The sequence below is a fragment of the Pleurodeles waltl genome, chromosome 5, assembly GCF_031143425.1.
Source record: "Pleurodeles waltl isolate 20211129_DDA chromosome 5, aPleWal1.hap1.20221129, whole genome shotgun sequence".
In the NCBI taxonomy this organism is placed as follows: Eukaryota; Metazoa; Chordata; class Amphibia; order Caudata; family Salamandridae; genus Pleurodeles; species Pleurodeles waltl.
Window position 1 is genome coordinate 1,148,850,474 of NC_090444.1, and position 21,572 is coordinate 1,148,872,045.

The following is a 21,572-nucleotide window of genomic DNA, read 5'->3' on the forward strand; positions in this document are numbered from 1 at the left end:
GGAGGAGAGCGGAGAGTCGCACATCCTCTGTCCACAGGTGGGTGAGTATGCACAGAAGCCAAATGAAAACTGATTGGATGGTGTAAAACATTATCCATAGCCAGAGCAAACAATACATAAAATAAATGCGGAAGTTGAGCTCTTTATTTTGACTGCCTCAAAGAATGCAGTCCAATAAACAGGACTACCTTGGGGAATCTTAAAAAAACAAGTCAAAACGGGAGTTGTGACTTCTGACTGACCATGGTTTCTAAGACAATTATTATCAGTGGTCTGGAGTAAGTTCGGTTTCCTTCACTGCATCCCAGTCACCAGGGTTACAGGAGTTTCAGAATTGGGAAGAAAATGGGGATTAAACATTTCTGGGGGATAACATGCAAAAATCAGGTTTATTGTACTAATTCTCGTCTGTTTTTCCCTGGTATTTTCCCTTGAGATTTTGCGGTATACAGAAGATGAATCCTTTGGTCAAACACCAGAGCGCTGCAGTGCAGTATTTCTGCGAAGCACGTTATGCCGATGGAGATGCTGTTAACTTTACGTCAGGATGATCCATGATGTTTAAAGATGTTGGATCATCAGTGCCCAATAGGGCTTTATAAACCACCTACGCTTTATTGTCGGGCTATATATTACCATATCATGTCAAATATAAGCTCACAATGAGATTTGTCACCCCAATGGGTTACCATAAATAGATGTGGGGTTAATTTTATTAATTACAATTACAATTTCTGACTCTACACTGTCCTACCCCAGTGATACTCAAAGAACGGTACGGGGACTGCATGCGCCCTACTGACTATTACTCGCGGCCCCCTGCTCAACAGCAGCACTGGGCTGCTGTTTACTGGCTCAGCACCAATATTCAAAATATATTAAATAATATGTCAAGCGTTTAGTTAAAGGTTAACTGATATTAAACAAAGGAAGTAACTAGAGTGTCCTGCATCATTAAACTTCATTAACACTCTTGTTTAAAGACATCTTAAAGCAAACATGTAAAAATACCATAACATTTCTTCATAATTCCAAAATTCCAAAACGCAGAACCCTTTCACCTTAATACATCAGATTATGTCAGTGCATTGCATTAAGTAGTATTTGTTTTTAAGTGACCGTTTAAAACATGAATTTAGAAACATCCTTGCTTTAGGTGGCCTGGATTGTTATTATACACTAACAATATTATAGGTTATTAAATGAAACACAGGAAAAGTTTTATACAGCGCACATACTTTAGTCATGTATTTCAAGATCTTATTACGTGTGATAATGTAGAATAAGGAGGGGAAGTGAAATAAAACTACCTAGGATCACACAATGTGGTCAAATGAGACGCTGGGATTGAGCCCAGGTTTTCTAGTTTCACCTGTGCAATTCAACCACTAGATGTACATTCTTCGCTTCCCTTACAATCAGACAACCCCCCACCCACACAAAACCGCGACCCTTGGTCTCACCACAGACCACACTTTGCGCCCCCTCGGAAAATGTTTGCGAGCACCCATGTTCTACCATTTGGGGTTAGAAAAGGTTTGCACCTGTTGGTGAGAAGGCAGAGGGCGGAACAAAATAAATTATGATAGCAATGAATGCCCCACTGCGGGCAATCTTCCTTTGCCTGTTTCGTTTTATGGTTTCACCAAGTCCTGTTTACTGAAATGTTTGCTACATGGCCGCCACAAAGTTCTTTTCAAAGCTGCTGTAGTTGACATTTCATGCTTTGTAGTCTTCAGAGATGGCCTATTTGGCACGACTTATAGAGAAAACGGAAAACATCTCTAATATGCCACCGTCTTCACGCCTTCGTCATTATGATTTTTTTCTTTCGACGGCTGCCTCTAGCAACAGCTTAAAAGTAGGTCCTGACTTGCACTTACCTTGTGGACATCACAGAGGGCGCTCAACGCACACAGCTCACTAGAAACAGCAGAAACTAACACGCTCGCGTAGGCTCAGTCAAAGGACGCTGTATGAGTTATATTATAGAGTAGGGTCATAGTAAATCCGAAGTTCGGATGTCAATAAGCTCGCAACATAGACAGCCAAAGAGCTGCAGTTAAAAATGCTGCAAAGTACATTTACCTTATAAAATGAATGCTCCTGTTAGCAGCTTAGCAAATACGGTGACAGACTTAACAGTTTGTACATGGGCTGTTACACGCCAGGACTCTGAAGGGGAGGGGGGCGTGGCGGTGGTGGGTGTGTGCGTAATATATACATAATATATATATATATATATATATATACACACACACACACATACACACACACACACATACACACACATTTGTTGTGCCAGTGGATAAACATTCACGCAGCCACAAACGTGGGCACCAAAATGTGTAGGAAAAGGTGTCACCCGAGTTATCCCGTCCAAAACCCTACGGACAGACGCAGATAACCTGCTTCAATGCTGCATGGGTCCGACGCATGCGCATCCCTCTTCGGCTGTACGCGAGGCCACTTGCCCGCAAGAAGAACTGTGTTCCTGCCTCGGGGGCACCAAAGGTATCAGTTCCCTCTCACCTGGGGAGTGCATTACCAAAGGCTGGAGGGGGCATTCAGTAATTACAAAAAACCATGCAAGTGAAAGCAGTAAAAATACAAAATAATAAGCAATGGGCTAGCCTGAAGCCCTCCATTACTATTGGTATTGTCCACAGTACTAGACATGTGACACAAAATCAGCTCCCTTCTCTTGGTCAGCCAGTGATGCACTGCTATCACACGGTGTGCATGTAATGAGATGGAAACCCCTACAGAGTGCAGGTTTCCAACTCACTTTGTGGAGTCTTAGCCCAGGTGGCGTCCATCAAGCACTTCACAACCTCCGCAAGACGTCAGAGGCAGCCTCAGAAGTCTATGCAGTTTTTTTGGAGAGGGTTTAGGAGGTCTACTAGTAAAGTACCTGGCTTAAAGTCACAACCACCTTCCCCGCTTTGGCCCCACTCCCTCTATGGTTGGCCAGGAAATGATGGGCTCAAAGCCCCACCTCAACACCAGACCCTACCCCTTCAAGGGCCCGTCCCTCCTCACACATTCATTTAGTTTCAAAGCTGGCAGGCCTTTAGTAGGTCCTCAGCAACAAACAGCTAAAACCTGTTTGTAGGACAGTCCTAGAAAGCACAAAGCATTACCTTTTGTGCAGCGCTATTTAAGAAAAAACAGAGTTATCCTTCCACAAATGTTACCTATATAGAACCAGGGATGACTGCTTATAGTATATCAAAGGCATATCACCACTGCCAGGGGTCACTCCTGAGTTCACTGCATATATTTCCTGGCAGCCTAGCACTGCTGTCAGGAGCTGGGCTTGTTGCGCCTATGTTGACTCTACAGTGTTTTGGTGGCATCGCACTGTTGCCAGGGGGTAGATACATTTGGAGCCTTAAGGCATATGGTGCTGGCCTAGCTTGCTGCCAATTAGTGCTGGGCCTCTGTCGCTTCTGGGATGGCTCTATATAATATTTCCTCTCGTAGTCCATTGCTGCCAAGGGCTGGGCTTGCTACTCTTGAGTTGACAAGGTATGGTCTTTCACTAGCGCCACTATTGCCCCATGGCAGGTATATGCCCACATGACCCTTGCATGATCACTACATGCCTGCCTGTGCAACCACTTGAACAGATTGCATGCCTTTTCAGAATATAAGAAACAAAGTTTGTGACAACTTTATAAAATAGCATGAAAAACTGCACAACAGTCTGCTTAAAATGTGGGTCTCAACTGCTTGATAAACAGCATGAACAACTAACTCAGGATGCAGGACATTTGCCTCTAATGTGAGCATGCTAAGGAACAGCACAATATCAGTCTGCAGAGCACTCCAGCGCATCAAAAGAAGTACTAAGTGCGAAACAAATATATAATACTATACCATTCCATATGGAAAAAGACCCAATATTCATAATGCGATTGTTGACAGAATCTGCTTGGCATATGCGCTGTGCTAAATAGCACCAATGTGGACTTTCCACTATTGCCAATCCAGTGTTACCAGGTGGTTCAAACTTCTTAAGCCCGGCTACTGTTTCTAAATAAAATTATTATTATTTTTTTTAAAGGAAGGACTCGACCTGCCGTGAGGCCTGTTCCAGCTGTAAGAAGCAAACTTACTGTTACACTTTGTGTGACTTACAAGTGCATGAAACACACAGCACATTTTAATTTGAAGAAAAAGATTGGCCTACAAGCTGGATAAAATGGCAATCCACTAACACGTTTTGCTCCAAGCGCCCAAAGCAAGGTACTACAGAGCAGGTGAGAATGGAGATTTGCTGTCCATGCACTGCAGCTCTGGAACAGCCTACCTCTAGAAACAATGTATCACACACATTAGAGGTTCAGAACAGGTCCAAATAATGAACAGTTCCTATAGAGTTGTAAAAGCTGGTTTACTAACTCGAGTCTCAATCTTTGTTGCTAATTTTTGAGGTACACTGAATTGGCGACAGGCAGTGCTTTAAATAGGCCGGTACCGAGTACTGGCACTTTTTTATTTTGAGAAGGAGACTACTTGCACTTCTCAAGAAGAACCTAATACATTTCATTGGGCAGTACCAGCACTTCTCAGAATCAAGCAGGTACTCTGATACAAAGTACCAGCACTTTTATTTTCAATTTCAAGCACTGGCGGCAGGCACATTTAAATTGCAAATAAATAACTACTCCACCAAATACAACTGCACTTGCACCGCACCACCATCTTAATATCCATCATTGAAGTTTGACGAGTGGTGAAGCAGGGTGCTAGTTTACCACTTGAACTGTATTTTATTGATATGGCTAGTTAATTATAATGAGGTGGAAAAGAAAAAAAAAAAAAATCAGCAAAAGAGTCCACATTGTGGTGAAAGAATTTTGTAATTGGGAATACAAGTAGAAAATATACAAGTTATTTTAGAGCCGACTAAAGTGTTCCTACATTTAGAATAAAACAATTAGATACACAATTTCTCATTTAAAAGTGAATTCAGAAGGATTTAATTCAATCTATAAAGAGCACCAAGGATCAACCTGGAGTTAGGGCTCTTCGCAATTGGAGGATTAATAATTCAGAAGATAAAAATCCAATAATCCAAAATAATTCAAGTAGAAATACAAAGGAAACAAAAAATAAAGTGCAATTAAAATAAAATAAAAGATACATTAAAGAACAGAAACCATAAAATCGGGAAAGGCTGAACCGACGGAAGGTCGGATCTCAGTTGCAAAAGAATGGAGAGGGCTTGGTGCTGAATTCTTGGCAATGCTTAGGAATGTCAAGCCAAAGCAAGTCTATGATTCTTATGACTGGCCATCCAGAACTCATCCTTCAAGTACACCTAACCCCATGGCTTTTGATTTGGAAGTGGTACCAGGCTAATTTGAACAGAATGTGGATGATGTGGTCATATGTATGTGATCCCACGACCAAACATGCTTCACAATGGAAAAGGAGCTGGGATACAGTGATGAAAGCATATTAAAATAGCAGTGCTCATCTTGTCTAGAGACTAGATGGCAGGGGTGGCTCCTCCATAAGGGCGGAGGAGCATCGCATCCCTCCCCTTCTCCCCTCCCAAGCAGCAGAAGCTGCAAAGCTTTCAACACGAAGGAATAGTATTTTATAATTCCTTCGTGGTGAAAGGGACGGGCATAGTGGATGACAGCCTCGGAGGGGAGTGCACTGGGGTGGCGTGGTGAGAAAAAGAACGATGGATTAAAGCCAGATCGGTGAGTGTTTGCATTGTTCAGCACTCAGTCCATCATCCTTTTGTGTTGCTAATGTTGCCCTATGTGGGAAGGGTAGGCCCAGACGTGGGTCCCTTGCTCACTGTACCACTGGATTCAAGCTAGCCTGGCTGATGAAGGGTGATACCCTGGTCCCAAGGATGCTTGTTTCCGGTCCAGGGAGGACCTGGCTTGGCAGTTCGGGCTGGACTGTTCCCATGAGGAACAGGGTCAAGACTGATTTGCATATGGCTGGGTTCAAACTGGGGTGGCTTGGTGAGCAAAAGAACTATGGATTAAACCAAGATCTGTGACTGGGGGTGAGTGTTTGCACTGTTCAGCACTCCGTCCATCATCCTTTTGTGTTGCTTGTGTGTTTGGCCAGTCGTCTCGGGCTGGCCAAACACACATATGATAGGAGACACAGTTGCTGGACTGGAGAGAGCCTACACAAGCTCAGTCTGCCTGGGAGCACCCTGGCTGGACACTCCCAGCCAATCCTGACGCTGCTCGAAGCAGCGTCCGGATTGGTGCAGGGCAGGCTAGGAGCCTGTTCCTGCAGCGACCATGAGGGAAAGAGGGGCAGCGCATCACGGCAACAGATGACTTACGTTTTTTTTCTTCTTTATTATTATTTTTTTTATTATGAGTAAATGTCCCGCTCCCCCCCCCTGCATTCCCCACGCGCCGCACCCGCCCCGCCCCTTTTAATAGGAGGGAGCCGCGACTGCTAGATGGTGGCTTAAAAACAAAAATAATTGTTATTGATTTTTTCTTGTTAACATTGTGACAATAAAAATAACACAATTGGACTGATATGAAAAAATAATAATTGTAAAAATTGAAAATAGGACACCATGTCATAGGGGTTACCTGTGGGAAAAGATCCAGCAGAACAAAAGATTAATGTCATGAGTGTGCAATATTTGCAATATAAGAAGGCCACTGGAATTATACTGAAAAAGAGTATCAAATTATGGATAAAGAAAACAAATCATGCAGCATTTTTATTATTTTGCTATTTTGTCCTTTAACACACAGCCTGGGCAATATTTTCACCTCACAAGAACCAGTTAACACTTGTATAAAGCAAACAAAAAGCAAAAAGTGGCTATTTAACATTTACCACAGGCCTGCTACTTAAGTAACTTGAGCTCCGGTTGAGCTAGAAGAACATTTTTTTGATGACATCTGCAAATTGCACAGCGAGTGTAGAAAACCCATTATTATACAGAAAATGCTGAAAGCGCAGAAAAGTGAAGTGACAGCCAGTGAGTGTTCTGTTCAACAGCACTGAGGCAATCAGGCAAAGGCAGTACTCCAAAATATAACTGTTGTCTCTGCCCTGATCCTAGCCACAGACGACATCCGAACCCTCCTCGACCGATGAGAAACACCAGCTTTGAACCTCCTCAACCTCTCAGAAGCCTTCAACTTTGTAACCCACTGCATGCTGATCAACTGACTCCACCACTTCGGCGCCCAAGGGGATGCAATCTGGTCGATCACCTCCTTCCTCACCGAACGAACCCACCTTTCACCCCTGAACCCAAGGAGATCACCTGAGGTGTCCCCCATGCTTCACCCTTCAATCCCACACCACACCACTCCAACACATATATGATGCCGCTGACCTAAATCATAGGATTCCACACTCCCAACATAATTTCCTACGCAGACAACATCCAACTCATCCTCTCACTCACCGACGACACCTCCACCACCGGAACCAACTTCCACAGAAGCATGACAAGCATCGCTGACTAGTTAAAGAACTGCCTGCAGCTGAACACAGACAAGATTGAATTACTGATCTTTGGCAACAGTAGCAACATGGAATGATTCCTGGCGGCTATCAAACCTAGGACCCCCAGCCTCTCCCTCCAACCACGCCAGTAACCTCAGAATCATCAATGACAACAAGCTCACCATGAAACCACAGATCAACGCCGTCTCCTCCATCTGCTTCCTCACTTTGTGCATGCTACGTAAGATCTTCAAGTGGCTACCCCTACACAAGAGGTGCACTGTGACAGGTCCTCATCACTGGCCAACTGGACTACGGCAATACCCTCTACATAGGAATCGCTGCACACCTCCTGCAGAGACTTCAGACCATACAAAACACTGCAGCCAGACTCATCCTCGGCCGTCCCCAACGAACCCATATCACACCCCACCTCAGGGTACTCCACTGGTTCTCTGCACAGAAGAGATGCCAATTCAAGCTGCTGACCCACGCTCACAAGACTCTACACACTCAAGGACCCGCGCATATCAACCACCGCCTGAACTTCCACCAACCGTTAAGGAAACTTGCTCTACCTCCCTTTCACCTGCCCATACTCCCAGCATCTATCGAAGCAGAAGTGGATGACGCTCCTTCTCTCACTTCACAGCAAAAACCTGGAACAGTCTCCCCACTCATCTCTGGACAATCACCTCACTTGTGGAATTCCGAATGTCCCTCAAGACCTGGCTGTTCGAATAAGCTTCCAGGAGCTGCAAGAGCCTCGATACCCTATCGGGTGATTAGCCATGCTTTATAAATCCTGATTGACCTTGTCTGCATATTGGTCAACCTCAGGTCCTCCAGCGGCTGCGCATACAAATTAAATGATGCCATAAACAAGGTGGAACCCTACGGCACACTATTTTGCACAGGTATGGGGGAAGGAATTGTGAACAGCTAGGCAGAAAAGAGGTAAATTAATCCAGGAACCTCATCCTCAATACCTATCCAAATAAACAAGGTATTAAAAAGTACTAGAGAGGGCAAGTCACAAAATGCAGCTGAGGAACCAGGTAGCGTGAATGCAAAGGCACCTAATCCATTTTACTATGCACAATGGCATCATCCACCCCACGAATAGTAGCTTTCTCCGAGCAGCAGATGGACCTAATGTGGTCCAGAGATGCTGTTTTTAAGGGATGAAAGATGTGTTCAGCCCTGCAATTGACCAGAGAAATTCCAACAGCCAATCGTTCTTCTACAAAAGAAGCCTGAGGAGAGTTTCTAAACACAGAGAGTACTGCTAGCTCTCTCCCCTCCACTGCCCTGCCCCTCCGGTTTTAAAAAAGCCCCAAAAAGTGCCTAGGTCAGAAGGTAGTACCCTGCATGTTAGCTTCTTTAAGCGCCATGTATGGCCTAAAAGTGCTTTCACAGTTAATTGTACGTCTCCCATCTACCTTTCTCCAGACTATTGGTAGATTTCGGCACACGGAGATGTTTCAATCTTCCTAGCGTTTCTTTCCTATTCCCACAGTTCTGTTTTGAGAGCTTTAGCACCTGCACAGCTCTACTTGAATTGTGGGATCGAGAGGGTGCCAAACGCTTTAGCAACTATTGCACCTTAGGACAGGCCTAAGACCTGCCTATGTCCTATGCTGGGACTTTGCCGTCGGGTTGGCCTGCCATGCTTGTATGCTGCCTGAGACACGCAGCAATGAGTTGCATGTTGCCTCCACGGCTACCAACCAGGAGTCACGAGACTAGTGCTGTGTCCTGCTTAAGCATCGGTCTTTAGTCTGCACAGCGCAAGAAAGATTACATCACACAGTACAGGGAGAGGCCAACGTGTCACGACATTATTATTATAGCAATTGCACTGATCATTTACTTGACTGGCAGCACAATGCAGCGAAGTAAGTTAGGGAGCGTTATCCAGGAGTCTTCAAAATTTTCCAAGCCTAAACCCACCTCTCGTGTATAGTAATCGACATTATTTCCACATCAATGTCTAAAATATTAAATATTGCGAGGAAGGTCAAAAAACGTATGTAGTAGAGCTTTAGGGCATTTTCTCCAAGAATTACCAAGTCAAAAACTGCTTTAAGTAATTGCCATTTAGTAAATAAACAAATACAGTCTGAAACTTTGAAAGCATACCCAACATTTCAAATGAACTCGGATGTGGTTGGGAAGCAGGCACCTCGAAAGAAAAGCCCCAAAACTAACACTTGTGTCGTCGTTTTCCTTGCAATAAATCCAAAATATAAAATTAAATCGAAGCGGAAAGCGAGGGAGCCAATACATCATAGGGTTTTTGCTTTTTAGGAGGGGTTTGGGGCCATAAACGATCCAATAATGTTCGTAAGTGACATCCATCGTTGCCTTTTATTTTCCAATATTAACGTTTTTTAACACTTCACACATGGCAACGACAGCTTTGCCTGTTTTAATCACATTTTAGCAGATACCTGGGCAAAACGATGCTGGCTTAGGAGTCGGACAGATAATTAAGTGAATGAATAATCTTAAGCGCCCAGGGACGAGCCTCGCGCCCCCAGATATCCTTGTGTGCCTCCTAGCGGGTGCCCACTTCACGATGCCCACAGTAAACACGAGCAGCACCTTCAGACTGGCATCAAGCAAAGGAGAAAGCACGTTCTCGATGCCACGACTACAGGCGATGATCTAACTGCCCCCAATCTCCAGCCACATAGAGATAACGGTCAGGAAGAATGGGGGAGGGGGAGGGCGAGGGAATTGAAGGTGGGGGAAGAAGGAAGAAAGGAAATTGAGAAGGAGTAACAGAAAGAAAGTTGAAACAAACAGAGGGAAAATAAAACAGAAAAGAAAGGAGAACGTTGTGTGTGCGTGTACAGGTAGGTCGCCCTGAGAAGAAAATGAGATGAAAGGAAAGGGCATACACAACAAATACTCTGGGGACTGGGCCGGTCCTCACTGTGATGGTATTCGCTGAGTGAACCAAACACCCTGTAGTGCAAGGAGCACGTGCTTTATAGGTGTAGATCCTCATAACACAGCCACTATTTCCTAAGTACCAAAGAGAGACGAAGCGACAAAGCCCCTGACCTCCCTTTATGTGAGTTGATGTAACCCAATCAGTGATCACAAAGCCCCAAAGTCTGTGCGCAAGGATCCTGTCAAATGACAAGGCTGCTGAAACCCGATTCTTTCATGGACCTGCACTAAACTTGGTCATGGGAGTGGGTGTGGTCTTGACATATATATACATACTTGATTTAACTTGATTTGGTCCGGCCTCGTTCTGGTCCACCCACAATCATGCAAATTACCCTTGTTCGGGTAAGTGTTTTAACACAAATGGTGACGTCCTCTCCAAAATGTGCTGAGGACTTCCGCCATTTATTCAGGGATGTGGAATTCCTATCGCCCGACGCCCGGGACATCTTGTTTGGGGTCAAGGGCAACAAGTTTTTATGTTTCCTTTGTCCTTGGGACAAGTAGGCCCAACCCCCTGCAGCACAAACCCATTGGCTGTCTGTTTACAGAGAGTTGAACTCTCTGCAGTTGAGGTAATGTGTTTCCAAAAGATAATGCTGTTCGAACTTGTATTTATGGTTCATTATTTGAAAGCCTTCATTATTAGGGTGCGTGCTGTAAATAAATGTTTTAAGGTCACACTTCACTACTGACGTTGGTTCCAGTACAAAAAAAAAAAAAACGTGTACACACATGTTTGAAAAGTTTAGGCTAAGAGGCTAAGTATAATGCTCCCAGAATGCTCTCTGATTATATGCAAATGAAGTGTCATTTAGTAAAATGTGTTGATGCATGCTAGTATTTCCCAAAAATATTTCTAATGGAAAATCAGTGTAACCATTTTCAACACGATTATGGGAAGCATGAAAATAAACAAACACTGACAAAGCCAACTGATCTGACATATTTTTATAAGTCTTTTAGTTTCATCAATGCGTGTCTTGTTTTGACATGGCTTTTGTAACACTTTATTGTTGTGGGAGCTACCAGGCCCTCAACATTGTAACAAACATTGGCAAAACCCCCCCAAAAGGTTTTTGAACTCTTAAAGCACACGTTGCCACCAGCAGCATAACAAAGGCCCCGCAGCCGCCCTCCAGGGGGCCCCGTCAGCACAGCACCTGCCCTGAGTGAGTCTGGAGAGGGTGCTCCTCCATGTTCTTTGCAAAGGGGCACCCTCCAGTTTCGTTACGTCACTGATTGCCACTGTAGTTCCTGACACTGAACAAAACTACTTTGTGTGGCAATATGCTCCTTGTGGAAGAGAAGAATGCGATCACTCACAGTAAAGCCAGCCGAAAGAGAGAGAAATAGAAGTTTAATAAAAACAAAATGTCTTTGTTAACACCAGACCTAATTAGGGACCAAGACCCACATGTAGGTAGCTTTTTGCATGTCGCAAACAGCGACTTTCGCTGTTTGCGACGTGCAAAAAGCACATTGCGATGCACAAACCCAGTTTTGCGATTCAGTAACCTGGTTACCGAATCGCAAAACAGGTTTGCGACTCGCAATTAGTAAGGGGTGTTCCCTTCCTAATTGCGACTCGCAGTGCAATGTAGGATTGTTTTGTGACCGCGAACGCGGGCGCAAACCAATCGCAGTTTGCACCCATTTCAAATGGGTGCTAACACTTTCGCAAAAGGGAAGGGATCCCCATGGAACCCCTTTCCCATTGTGAATGTCACTGTAAACATTTTTTCAGAGCAAGCAGTGGTCCTGTGGACCACTGCCTGCTCTGAAAAAATGAAACGAAAACGTTTCATTTTTCGTTTTTGTTATGCATCTCGTTTTCCTTTAAGGAAAACGGGCTGCATTACAAAAAAAAACAAAAAAAAACTGCTTTATTGAAAAGCAGTCACAGACATGGTGGTCTGCTGTCTCCAGCAGGCCACCATTCGTGAGGGGGTCGCAAATTGCGACCCACCTCATGATTATTCATGATGTGGGCATTTGCGAAGCCCTTGCGAATCACAGATGGTGTCAAGGACACCATCCTACATTCGGATTTGCAACTCGCAATTTGCAGGTCACAAATCTGAACCTACTACTTGTGGCCCCAAATTCTTAAAGAAAGTCACAAAAGTGCACCCATGGTATATGTCGTACCCCAATAAAATATTTGTGAACTGTATTTTAGCGTGGGTAAATACGATGTGTAGATTTGCTCATGTGAAAATCTATTGAGCATTTGCAAGTTCATTTTCCCTCCAGCCACTTTCTTCCCAACCCTGGAAGAAGTTCTAATTCTGCCATTGTCAGGAGTAAATGTCCAACCTTTCTTATTATGGGAAAATATTAGAGAGAAGCTGGTAAAAATCTTTAAAATATGCAGGTTAGTAGGTTTGCAGACTCAAAGGCATTCCAGCCCTGGAACTATTGCTTACTGCTTCCTCCAGCCCCAGTATGCAGATCTGCAGAAAGGTGGCAAAATAAGGAAATTGCTACAGTAGGGATTGAAACTCCAAGTATTCAAGCCCTACTATGGTAGTAGCCCTGGCATAATCAGAGAGGCTATTAATTGCTGCCATAATTTGTCGCCACACTACATGGCACCAAAGGGACAAGTAGATCTTTTTACAGGACAAGTAGATTTGAGAAGCAACCTGTCCCCTGGACAAGTAGATATTTTAATAAATTCCACACCCCTGTTATTTTACAGGTTTTGCATCAATAAAAAAAAGTATTGGGAAAAAGGACTTCCTCCACTGCTCAACCACATATTTATCAATATCCTGAAATCCTGAAAAAAAAAAACCAACTATTAAAGACAGCAGGGCTCTGTCCTACTGGAGTCATCAGTTTTGTTGACAATAGGCACACAATAGGCTACTAAAGTCTTAGGCCCTTAATTTCAATGTCAGGATGGTCATGGACGTGCTACCAATCAATACTGTTGCCTTTTGTTGGGAACCTCAGTCCCTCCATCGCCTTCCCTTGGGACCACTTAAGCTGTGGGTCAGCAACTGTAAGGACTATAAAGATGAGCCTGACCTCTACAAGTACTGCCTTAAGTGCTTGGAGACCAGGCCACTTACAGTACTTAATTTTAGCTGTGTTCCTCAAGAATATACTGCTGGACCATTCATTTAAATGATAGTGAAGTACCCTCCTTCTGTTGGTGTCCTGAGCCCCCACTGTTAATGACACTGAGGATATAACCACAAGTCACGTCGCATGAACCGTTTGACTTATTCAAAATAACCTCACACGCCATAAACTGTGAAAGACTGACCAAATAAATTTATTGCAACCAAATCAGAACAATTTACAGATACACTACACCAAGCTCTAGTAGCAATTTCAAGAGTATAATATTTTGATACTTACACTAGACTTATGCTAGATACAACACTGGAACCTACAAACATGGGATTACAAAACAAATCTGCACAGGTTGCCTTTGTGAAGCAGATACATTTTTGCTGCCAGAAACGTGAACGCCGACATCCTAAAACCGCTCAGGATGAGATGAGGCATGCCCACGTCTGCCAACAAGAAAAATCAAGTGGTTGCACAATATGTCCATATGGCAGGCCATGTAACATTACCAAAATATGTGGAGTGCGAGGTATGCCACTGGTATGGCCTTGAAGAACAAGTGGCGGGTAACTTTCTATAGGATCAGCAGGTTTTCCTTGTAGGCTGAACTCTGGGGCATCTCATGATATGTTTTGGGTATTGTGTTCTGGTTCCCCATGGCCTGTTGGCATAACTTGCATGGTGAAATGTTTGGTGTTGGATTCATATGAAAAAAGTATAATTTGGGCTTGTATTTCATGTCCGTTTGGCAACTGAGCTATGAGTACATGGTTTGTGGTGAGAGGGATGACTAGACACCTTTATCTTTAGAATAAAACCAGGCCCGATGCCTGATGGTTGCAGACAATAGGAGCACAGTGCTGCAAGGTATTTAATCTGATCTGTGATGCAAGTGAAGATGCAAAATATGCTTATGTCGCTCTTTGTGTTTAAGATGCAAGCGTCTCCTTGGCAATCAGTGATAATAGTGTGCCACTGTTTGGTCTCTAGTGCTTTTGAGAAAGATGTGGAAACAATCACTAGGACATCTGTTTTTCTGGGCATATATCAGATGTTCTGTCTAATGTTTATGTTTGCATCTGATGTATTGCTGTGGCAAGTGCTTTTAGGACCTGCGTAATATCTGTTTTTGGTGTTGCCATCGCCGTTGGAACCAAACAAAAACTGCTAACTTGACATTACATAGATTAAATAGATATCATTTAGAAAGGGCAAGAAATGAAGGAAACCAGTTACGGTATTACAAGTACTTTCATATGAGAAAATGGGGACCTGGCATCTGCTATTCAGTGACACACCATGGAAGCAAAAGTCCTAACTGAACCTGTACTAAAAAGTACTGGCTTCAACTACACAAAAAAGACATAGGCAAAGTTAATAGGTTTGAAGCGTGCACAAAAGCAATAAATAAATGTGTGGTACAGTGCAAAGCAATTGTCAAAGGTTGATTTGTGTATACAGTGTATGGATAAGACAACTAAATGCATAAAGCTGCATTCCCACATAAACCAATCCCTTATGTATGCCATTGTTTGCTAAAGGGCCAGCCTACAGAAAGACGGTGGGACTAGATCCCAGATGTGATGGACAATTTCTCAAGCTAGTGATAAAAGGTTCTTATGCCAAGCCAGCCAGTGGCTGAAGAATGCTAACCCTAAAGCCTTAAATGATGGGAAAAAATGATTGCCCAGTGGGTTGAGGGCTCGCTGCACGTCAACATTTAATTTTTAGGTCACAAGTTTGAATCATTGCTGGGCCAACTGCAGTTCCGAAGCTAAAAAATGAACAACACAGACCTATAGAACAATAGTGCGTAATATCATTAACTTGGTCCCAAGTAAGTTTTGGAGATAAAAGCCACTGTGAATAACACATAACCACGATTTTACTTTCATGGAAGCATCCTCTGTACAGAAATTGCTGCACGTTTATTAAGCTAATCCGAGACAAATATGGATTTTCTATAAAATGTTTGGACGCCGCCGAGTAGGACTGAAGCACCAGCTGGAGCCGAGGCGTCACTTCCCGCCCGCGCAGTAAAACCACTCGAGCTGCTAATGGACTTCCGGGAGGGTCCCCGGAGGCCCGCGCGCTGCGCTGTTCACCACAAAAAGCTCAACCGTCACCACTGCGCGCTGCAGGAAGCCCCGGCGCCGCGAGCACACCGGATACGCGGGTCCCTGCGTCTCCGAGTTCAGAGTCACACACGGCAATGTTGGTCAATTCATTTCAGAAAACAACGAATTCTTGTGCGGGTCGGAGACATGTTGCTTACATGTATGAGTACACGCCTGCTTCAAATATACTGGCAACTAAGTGGGATGCATACCGGGTGCAGAGTTACTGTTCTGGCACATCTGGTAAATACATTTCAGGTCTTTCAGTAAGGATATATTTGACTAATCTTCTTAAAATGTGTGCTGCCTTGAGCTACTATGAAGACTACTGTTGAAGAGTTTCATAACTAGCTGGGGACCAGTCTGAGCTCTAAAGTTTTCACCTCGGAGGCTTAAGCGTGTTGTGTGGTGACTGAGAATCCCAGGCGCCACTGGGCACATTTTACATATGAGAGCCCAGTTGCTAAGTTAGGGCTGACACTTACTCATGTACTTACTTTTCTCGTAAGCACCTTCCTACAGCTGACACCCACTACCCTTTTGGTTTTGCTGACAAATCAGATGTCACCTTACCACAACGAGTGAGCCAACATTTCATAAAAACATTGGCACACACTAAATTCCCAGCCGTGGAAAGTACTCAGCTGATTATGCCTTCTGTCTTCCACATTGGAAGACTAGGTCCGTTCACCCAGCCATGAGTAAGCGATACAACCGCTCTGGTGCTTAATCAATACAAACATTTGCAACAAAAGATGCACATGGCAGGTGACAACAGGTTCATGTGCTCACTTCATAGATATATTTAAAACTAGCAAGTTGCAGGTATGAATCTTACCAGATTCCATCAGCAATTCATCATTAAAAGGTGGGAAAAACAAAAAACACGAGCGAGTGGTAGGATATCAATGTCTGTATATTTTGCCCTTCTTGGAAAATCCTAGCCTGGACCCCTCTAATTTTGCTAGTTACCAGCACATTTTACAGCTCCTTCAGACACAGCAGCAGATCAGATCTGAACCTCCACCCATCATGGTAGATTAGTCTTTGGTTTTATTAGCTGGCTGTTCTTTAGTGAAGCACAAATGCTCTTGGACCCTTTAGGGGACGCCATATGATTGTTGGATGGGGGTTCCATACCTCAGAGATATCAACAAAGGCCTTTTCTTTAGCCAGAAGTTAAGTAGATTGGAAATTGTGTTTACAACATTAAAATGCTTATGAGTCCAGAGAGCGCTCATTTAGTTATCCCCCTTTGCCCTCCACTCATGCATCCTCAACCACAGTTGTATGCATTGGAAAAAAGCATGCAGGGTACAAGGCATCTCATCTCCAACAGGGTAGGGCTCACTCTTTAATTGCATCAACGTCAAGAGGCTATGTTAAACGTTCCTTACAAAGAAAACAAATACTGGTAAAGTCCACAGGTCTGAAGCATGCCAGGCTTTTGGGTTTGTCAATGCATGTTATTTATGTTTTTTGCAAAACTTTAAAGTTGTGGATGCTGCCAGGCCCTCACTAATCTAAAGATTTAAGTGACCTATTTTGTGTGTGGACTTGTGCATGTGTGAAATGGCAGAATGCAGTCACTCATAGTTAAGTTAGGTGATCCACTGTTCCATGCTGTAAACTGTAGTGGGTGGAGCACAAATATGAAAGACACAATTACAGACTATCGGATGAAGAAGGCTGGCAGAAAGCATTTGTATGTAAGTATTTTATACATATTTTAGTAAAACAGGAAACACAAATATGCCTTTTCATCAGTCTTAAATGTGGGTCAAGTATTTGTCGTACCATGATTTGCCACATTGCGCTTGACCAATTGTGGATAGTATTTTCTGATGGAGTAGCCTGTAAAGCATTATAGTAATGTTTAAACTGTTACAACCCAAAATGTCGTTAACATGTCTTAAGCATGCTATGCTCAATAAGTATTTAACTAATTTTGTTAATCACATCCGGAATAGATACATTTCTTCATCCAACAGGAAGTGTAAGGAAATAAACTGAAAACACTTCCTGGTCTGGGCAAGGTAAAGAGATTCACAGATGGACACTCCAGTTTGAAGAAATCACCTCGATCACTAAGGGCGTACTTCCCACTCATGGTCCGCCAACGAGAGGAGACAACAGCGTCAGCCCTCATGTTGAGGGAACCTGCAAGAGAAGCCTAACAGTCATAATTCCCTGTTGCTGTGACCTCTCCTCACACATCACTTGCCTCCCATAATAGGATCCACAAACCTACAGTACCATGCATGTTGATGTAATAAATTGTGGTTTTGTTGCCTGGCATAATCTGAATGATACCCCCTGACCATAAAGGGAGAAATGCATTCAAGGCAAACTCCAGCACGTTTACACAATTATATGCAGACAATGCTCTGACACAAAAGAAAGCTCTTGAGCCATCATGTTGCCCGGGTGAGCACGTCCAGCAAGGAGATGTCCAAGTCCAAAGTAGCATGTGCTAGCAGAGGGCTGAAAGGACAACCCGCCACCAGATTGGAGCAATTCATTTGCCAGTGCAAGTCCAAATAAGCTCACTGGAGTATCTCCACATAAACTGAGTGATTCCAATTGTATTAGGGCCAATGCTATGGTAGGCACCACAAAAGGGCCCTCGTCAGCCAGGTAGTGTGTGGCACCAACAAGATACCAAGAAGCAAAACAGGAATAAAATCGGCGGGGCTGCGATATGCGTTTGAGTCACAAATCTCACAATCAGCTCAACAATATTCATGATCTGAGGAGGAAGAAAAGCCGTCCAACACCACACCAATGAAGGTCAACATCTGTGTTGGAATGAGGTGGAACTTCTGAGCATAGAGGTAAAACCTAAGTTGTGAAGAAGAGTCGTCTTGTGCAGAAGAAGTTTCTCAACTAGCGCCAGGGACTCTGCTTTCACCAGCTATATGTCTAAGTATGGGAAAGCATAGAATCCCGACTGTCTCAGTGAAAGCCAGCACTTTCACAAAGGGTAGTTATCAGCTAGAACAGCAACACTGTGAAAGGAAAGAGCTTAGACCCTACGATGAACCATAGATCATGCCTATGAGGATGAGAATTAAGAGATGGAATTAGGAATCTTTAAGATCCGGTTATGCAAGCCAATTCCCCATGTAAGGGTCAGTAAGACTTGGCTCAAGGAGAGCATCCTCAATGGCCCTGATGAGTCAACGAGGTCAGAAGGCAAAGAACCAGAATTGTCATTTACCCTTTGGTTCCCTGTTTTCCTCAATGAGAAGTAAATATTGAAGTAGGGAAAACAGAATACATGTTGTCCTCATCTGTTTAAAAAAAGACAACACAATTGAATCAACGATGTTTGCAACAATGGTTAGTTTGCTCTGCCTACATCAAAAAATTGCAGTTATTTATGTCTTGTGGAAACAGGAAGATATACCCTTTGCCGAAGAGAATCCCGGCAAGCTCACTCACACTGCCTAAGCTGCCGTCACCAACAGCCACTGATGTATAGCATATTCTAGCACTATCTGCATCGCATCTCTGTGTAACAATCTAAGGCGAATGCAGGCAATTATGCCCCACTACATTATACATGAAATAAAAGATGACTTATATCCATGGCAGACTTTCAATGGGTTCGAGGTCTCATGGTCATAGCACTTAGAAAACAACTTCATCGCTGCACTATGACACAATTGCTGCAACACTGAAAATGATACGGGCCAGCTAGCACACAGAACCGAGAATGGTGTATTTACTCAAGTCCAGCTGGGCCACTTTTAATTAAAGAAGTCCGCCGGACTCCACAGGTACTCTTTAGAGGAGCAATAGTCTTCTATGAGAGATTTCCTAAAATAAATATTTGGTCGGGCAGCACTCTTGGAGATTGGGTGTTCATGGTACGAGATGAGGTATCCCTGAAAAGTAAAAACACCTTCAAACATGTGTTTCCCTTCTCTAACAATGTTTTGTGTACACTTGAATGGAAAGAGTCAAAAAGATAACACCGAGGCAAACGAGGAGACTACAAATAACATGACTTGGGAAATTTAAATATTTACGCCAGCTTCTTCCCACCTTTATTTAACTACCATTATGGCAAGCTAAATTAAAAGTTTAGGAGGCGATAAATTATAACTAGGATGCAAATAAACCTACGATCGGTTTAAGCATTTTAAATGAAAGATGCCTTCTGGTTTGCAGTGAATCATGAGCATGGACATCCTTTTAATAAATGTTCGTACTAAATGTAACGCAGACAGAGTTTAGCTAACTTTGTTGGATCTTGCCACCAGGCTACACACTCGATAAGAGTGTTCTCCTTACACGGCAGCTGCTATCTTTCTAGGCATAGTGTTATAGACGTTGATGCGCAGCCATAAGTTAAATCAACAGTAGAAGGCTTAGTGAGAGGATTTCTAGGTGTTTCCATCGGTAATGCAAACAAGATGGCTTAGCGGGTTGAAGTTTTCTGCGAACTACTAGTGATTTTGTGCCATGAGTTAGTTCCTGACAAAGCCTACTCAGCCTTCTATCATTTGGTGGTCGGTAGACTGAGGGCCATTAGACGAGGTTAAAGAAAAAGCTCTAATTTGCATTGTTTGGAAACAGCAGAAGTCTTATATAAAAGAGCATTGTTCTAATGGAAATGCTTTGGGTTGCTCCACTCCAAAAATCAGACATTATGAAAGTTAGTTCAGTGTTATTGCTACCGCTGATGCCCACGCGATGGCAGCACACGTCCACTTTTGCATGACGTCTTACCTGTGTGTAGTCTGTCTCAAGCCGGAGCTGCTCGAGCTGCTGCTGCCAGGCAGAGACGCCAGCCCTCTCCTCTGTCGTCCGGTGGTCCACCGGGTTTGTGTTAAACTGTTCCGTTAGCCACATTTGCGTCCTCACAGAGGGCTGAAGCGGCACACCAGCCACAGCCTGAGGCCCCAGGGGGACATACCTCTGTCCGTAGGCCTCGCTGCTTGGGGCAGCCGGCTTGCTCTCGGGTAAGGCACAGTATGTCATGTCAAGGGTATGCCTCCGATTTGGGGAACCGGAAGTACCAAAGTCGTCCTTATTGCAGCTATCGAATTTGTATTTCCCGTCGATGCCCGAGGATGCTTTTCTGCGCAGTTCCTTGTCCTCAAACCTCAACCTTTCCATGCTCTGGTGCAGGCAGCCCGGGCCGCTGCCCCTCTTTGGCTGGGACACGGGACTGTCGCTCCCCAGCCGCTCCAGGCTGTAGCGGGAGGCCTTCGTCTCCTCGCTTCCATCTTGGCTGCCAGCGTCCGAGGCACTGAGCTTGGACAAGGAGGACCACTTCCTCATTGGCCGGGAGTCTTTCATGTCCAGGCAGCCATCGGGGGTCCTGCTTTCCCCGGGCAGAGAGGGGCCGGGGCTCCAGTCTGAACCGCTAGACCTCTCCGCTCCCCTGTGTTTCGTGTGCGAGGAGCTGGAGGGCGAGGGCATCACATGGGCAGTGGGAATGGAGATCATGGACCGACTTGGCTTGAAGGATGAAGACGAGCTGGAGGTTGAGTGATCTGGAAAGAAAAGCATTGAGATTATAAATAAAGGAGCGTTATGCATATACAATACAAAGTATGGCCAGCAGTTTGCTCCCAAACGGCTTCCAACACAGAAGACAGCAGCAATTCCTTTCTTTTTAGACTTTCTACATTTCCCGCCCCCCCTCCCCACCCCAAGTATCAGCATTGCCCCACCTACGTCGCTGGACACCAAAACTTTTGATCGCTCTGCATGTTCATTAGTGGCATGCAGTTGTCAGCTGTCTATGCTACACAAGCTGATCATTTAAAAACTTCATTCAATGACATTGCATATTTTTGGTAGCAAGCGCACAGTTTCACTAATTTCTTTGAAACTTTTCGTCATACTGCTACGCAGGTTATAGCCGTTGAAAACCGAACACATTTGTCAACGAGCAGAAACAGAATCTCAATGAGACAAAGCACTTCACCC

At 44.1% G+C, this 21,572-nt stretch overlaps 1 protein-coding gene across 1 annotated transcript in view; it reads right to left on the reverse strand.

The window, feature by feature from the left end:
* Positions 1-21,572, reverse strand: part of CEP85L (centrosomal protein 85 like) — a 415,641-nt gene that overhangs the window by 188,614 nt on the left and 205,455 nt on the right. Inside the window, exon 3 of the mRNA XM_069235375.1 lies at positions 20,364-21,133. Within this exon, the coding sequence (XP_069091476.1) occupies positions 20,364-21,133 (770 nt within the window). The remainder of the gene's footprint in view (positions 1-20,363; positions 21,134-21,572) is intronic.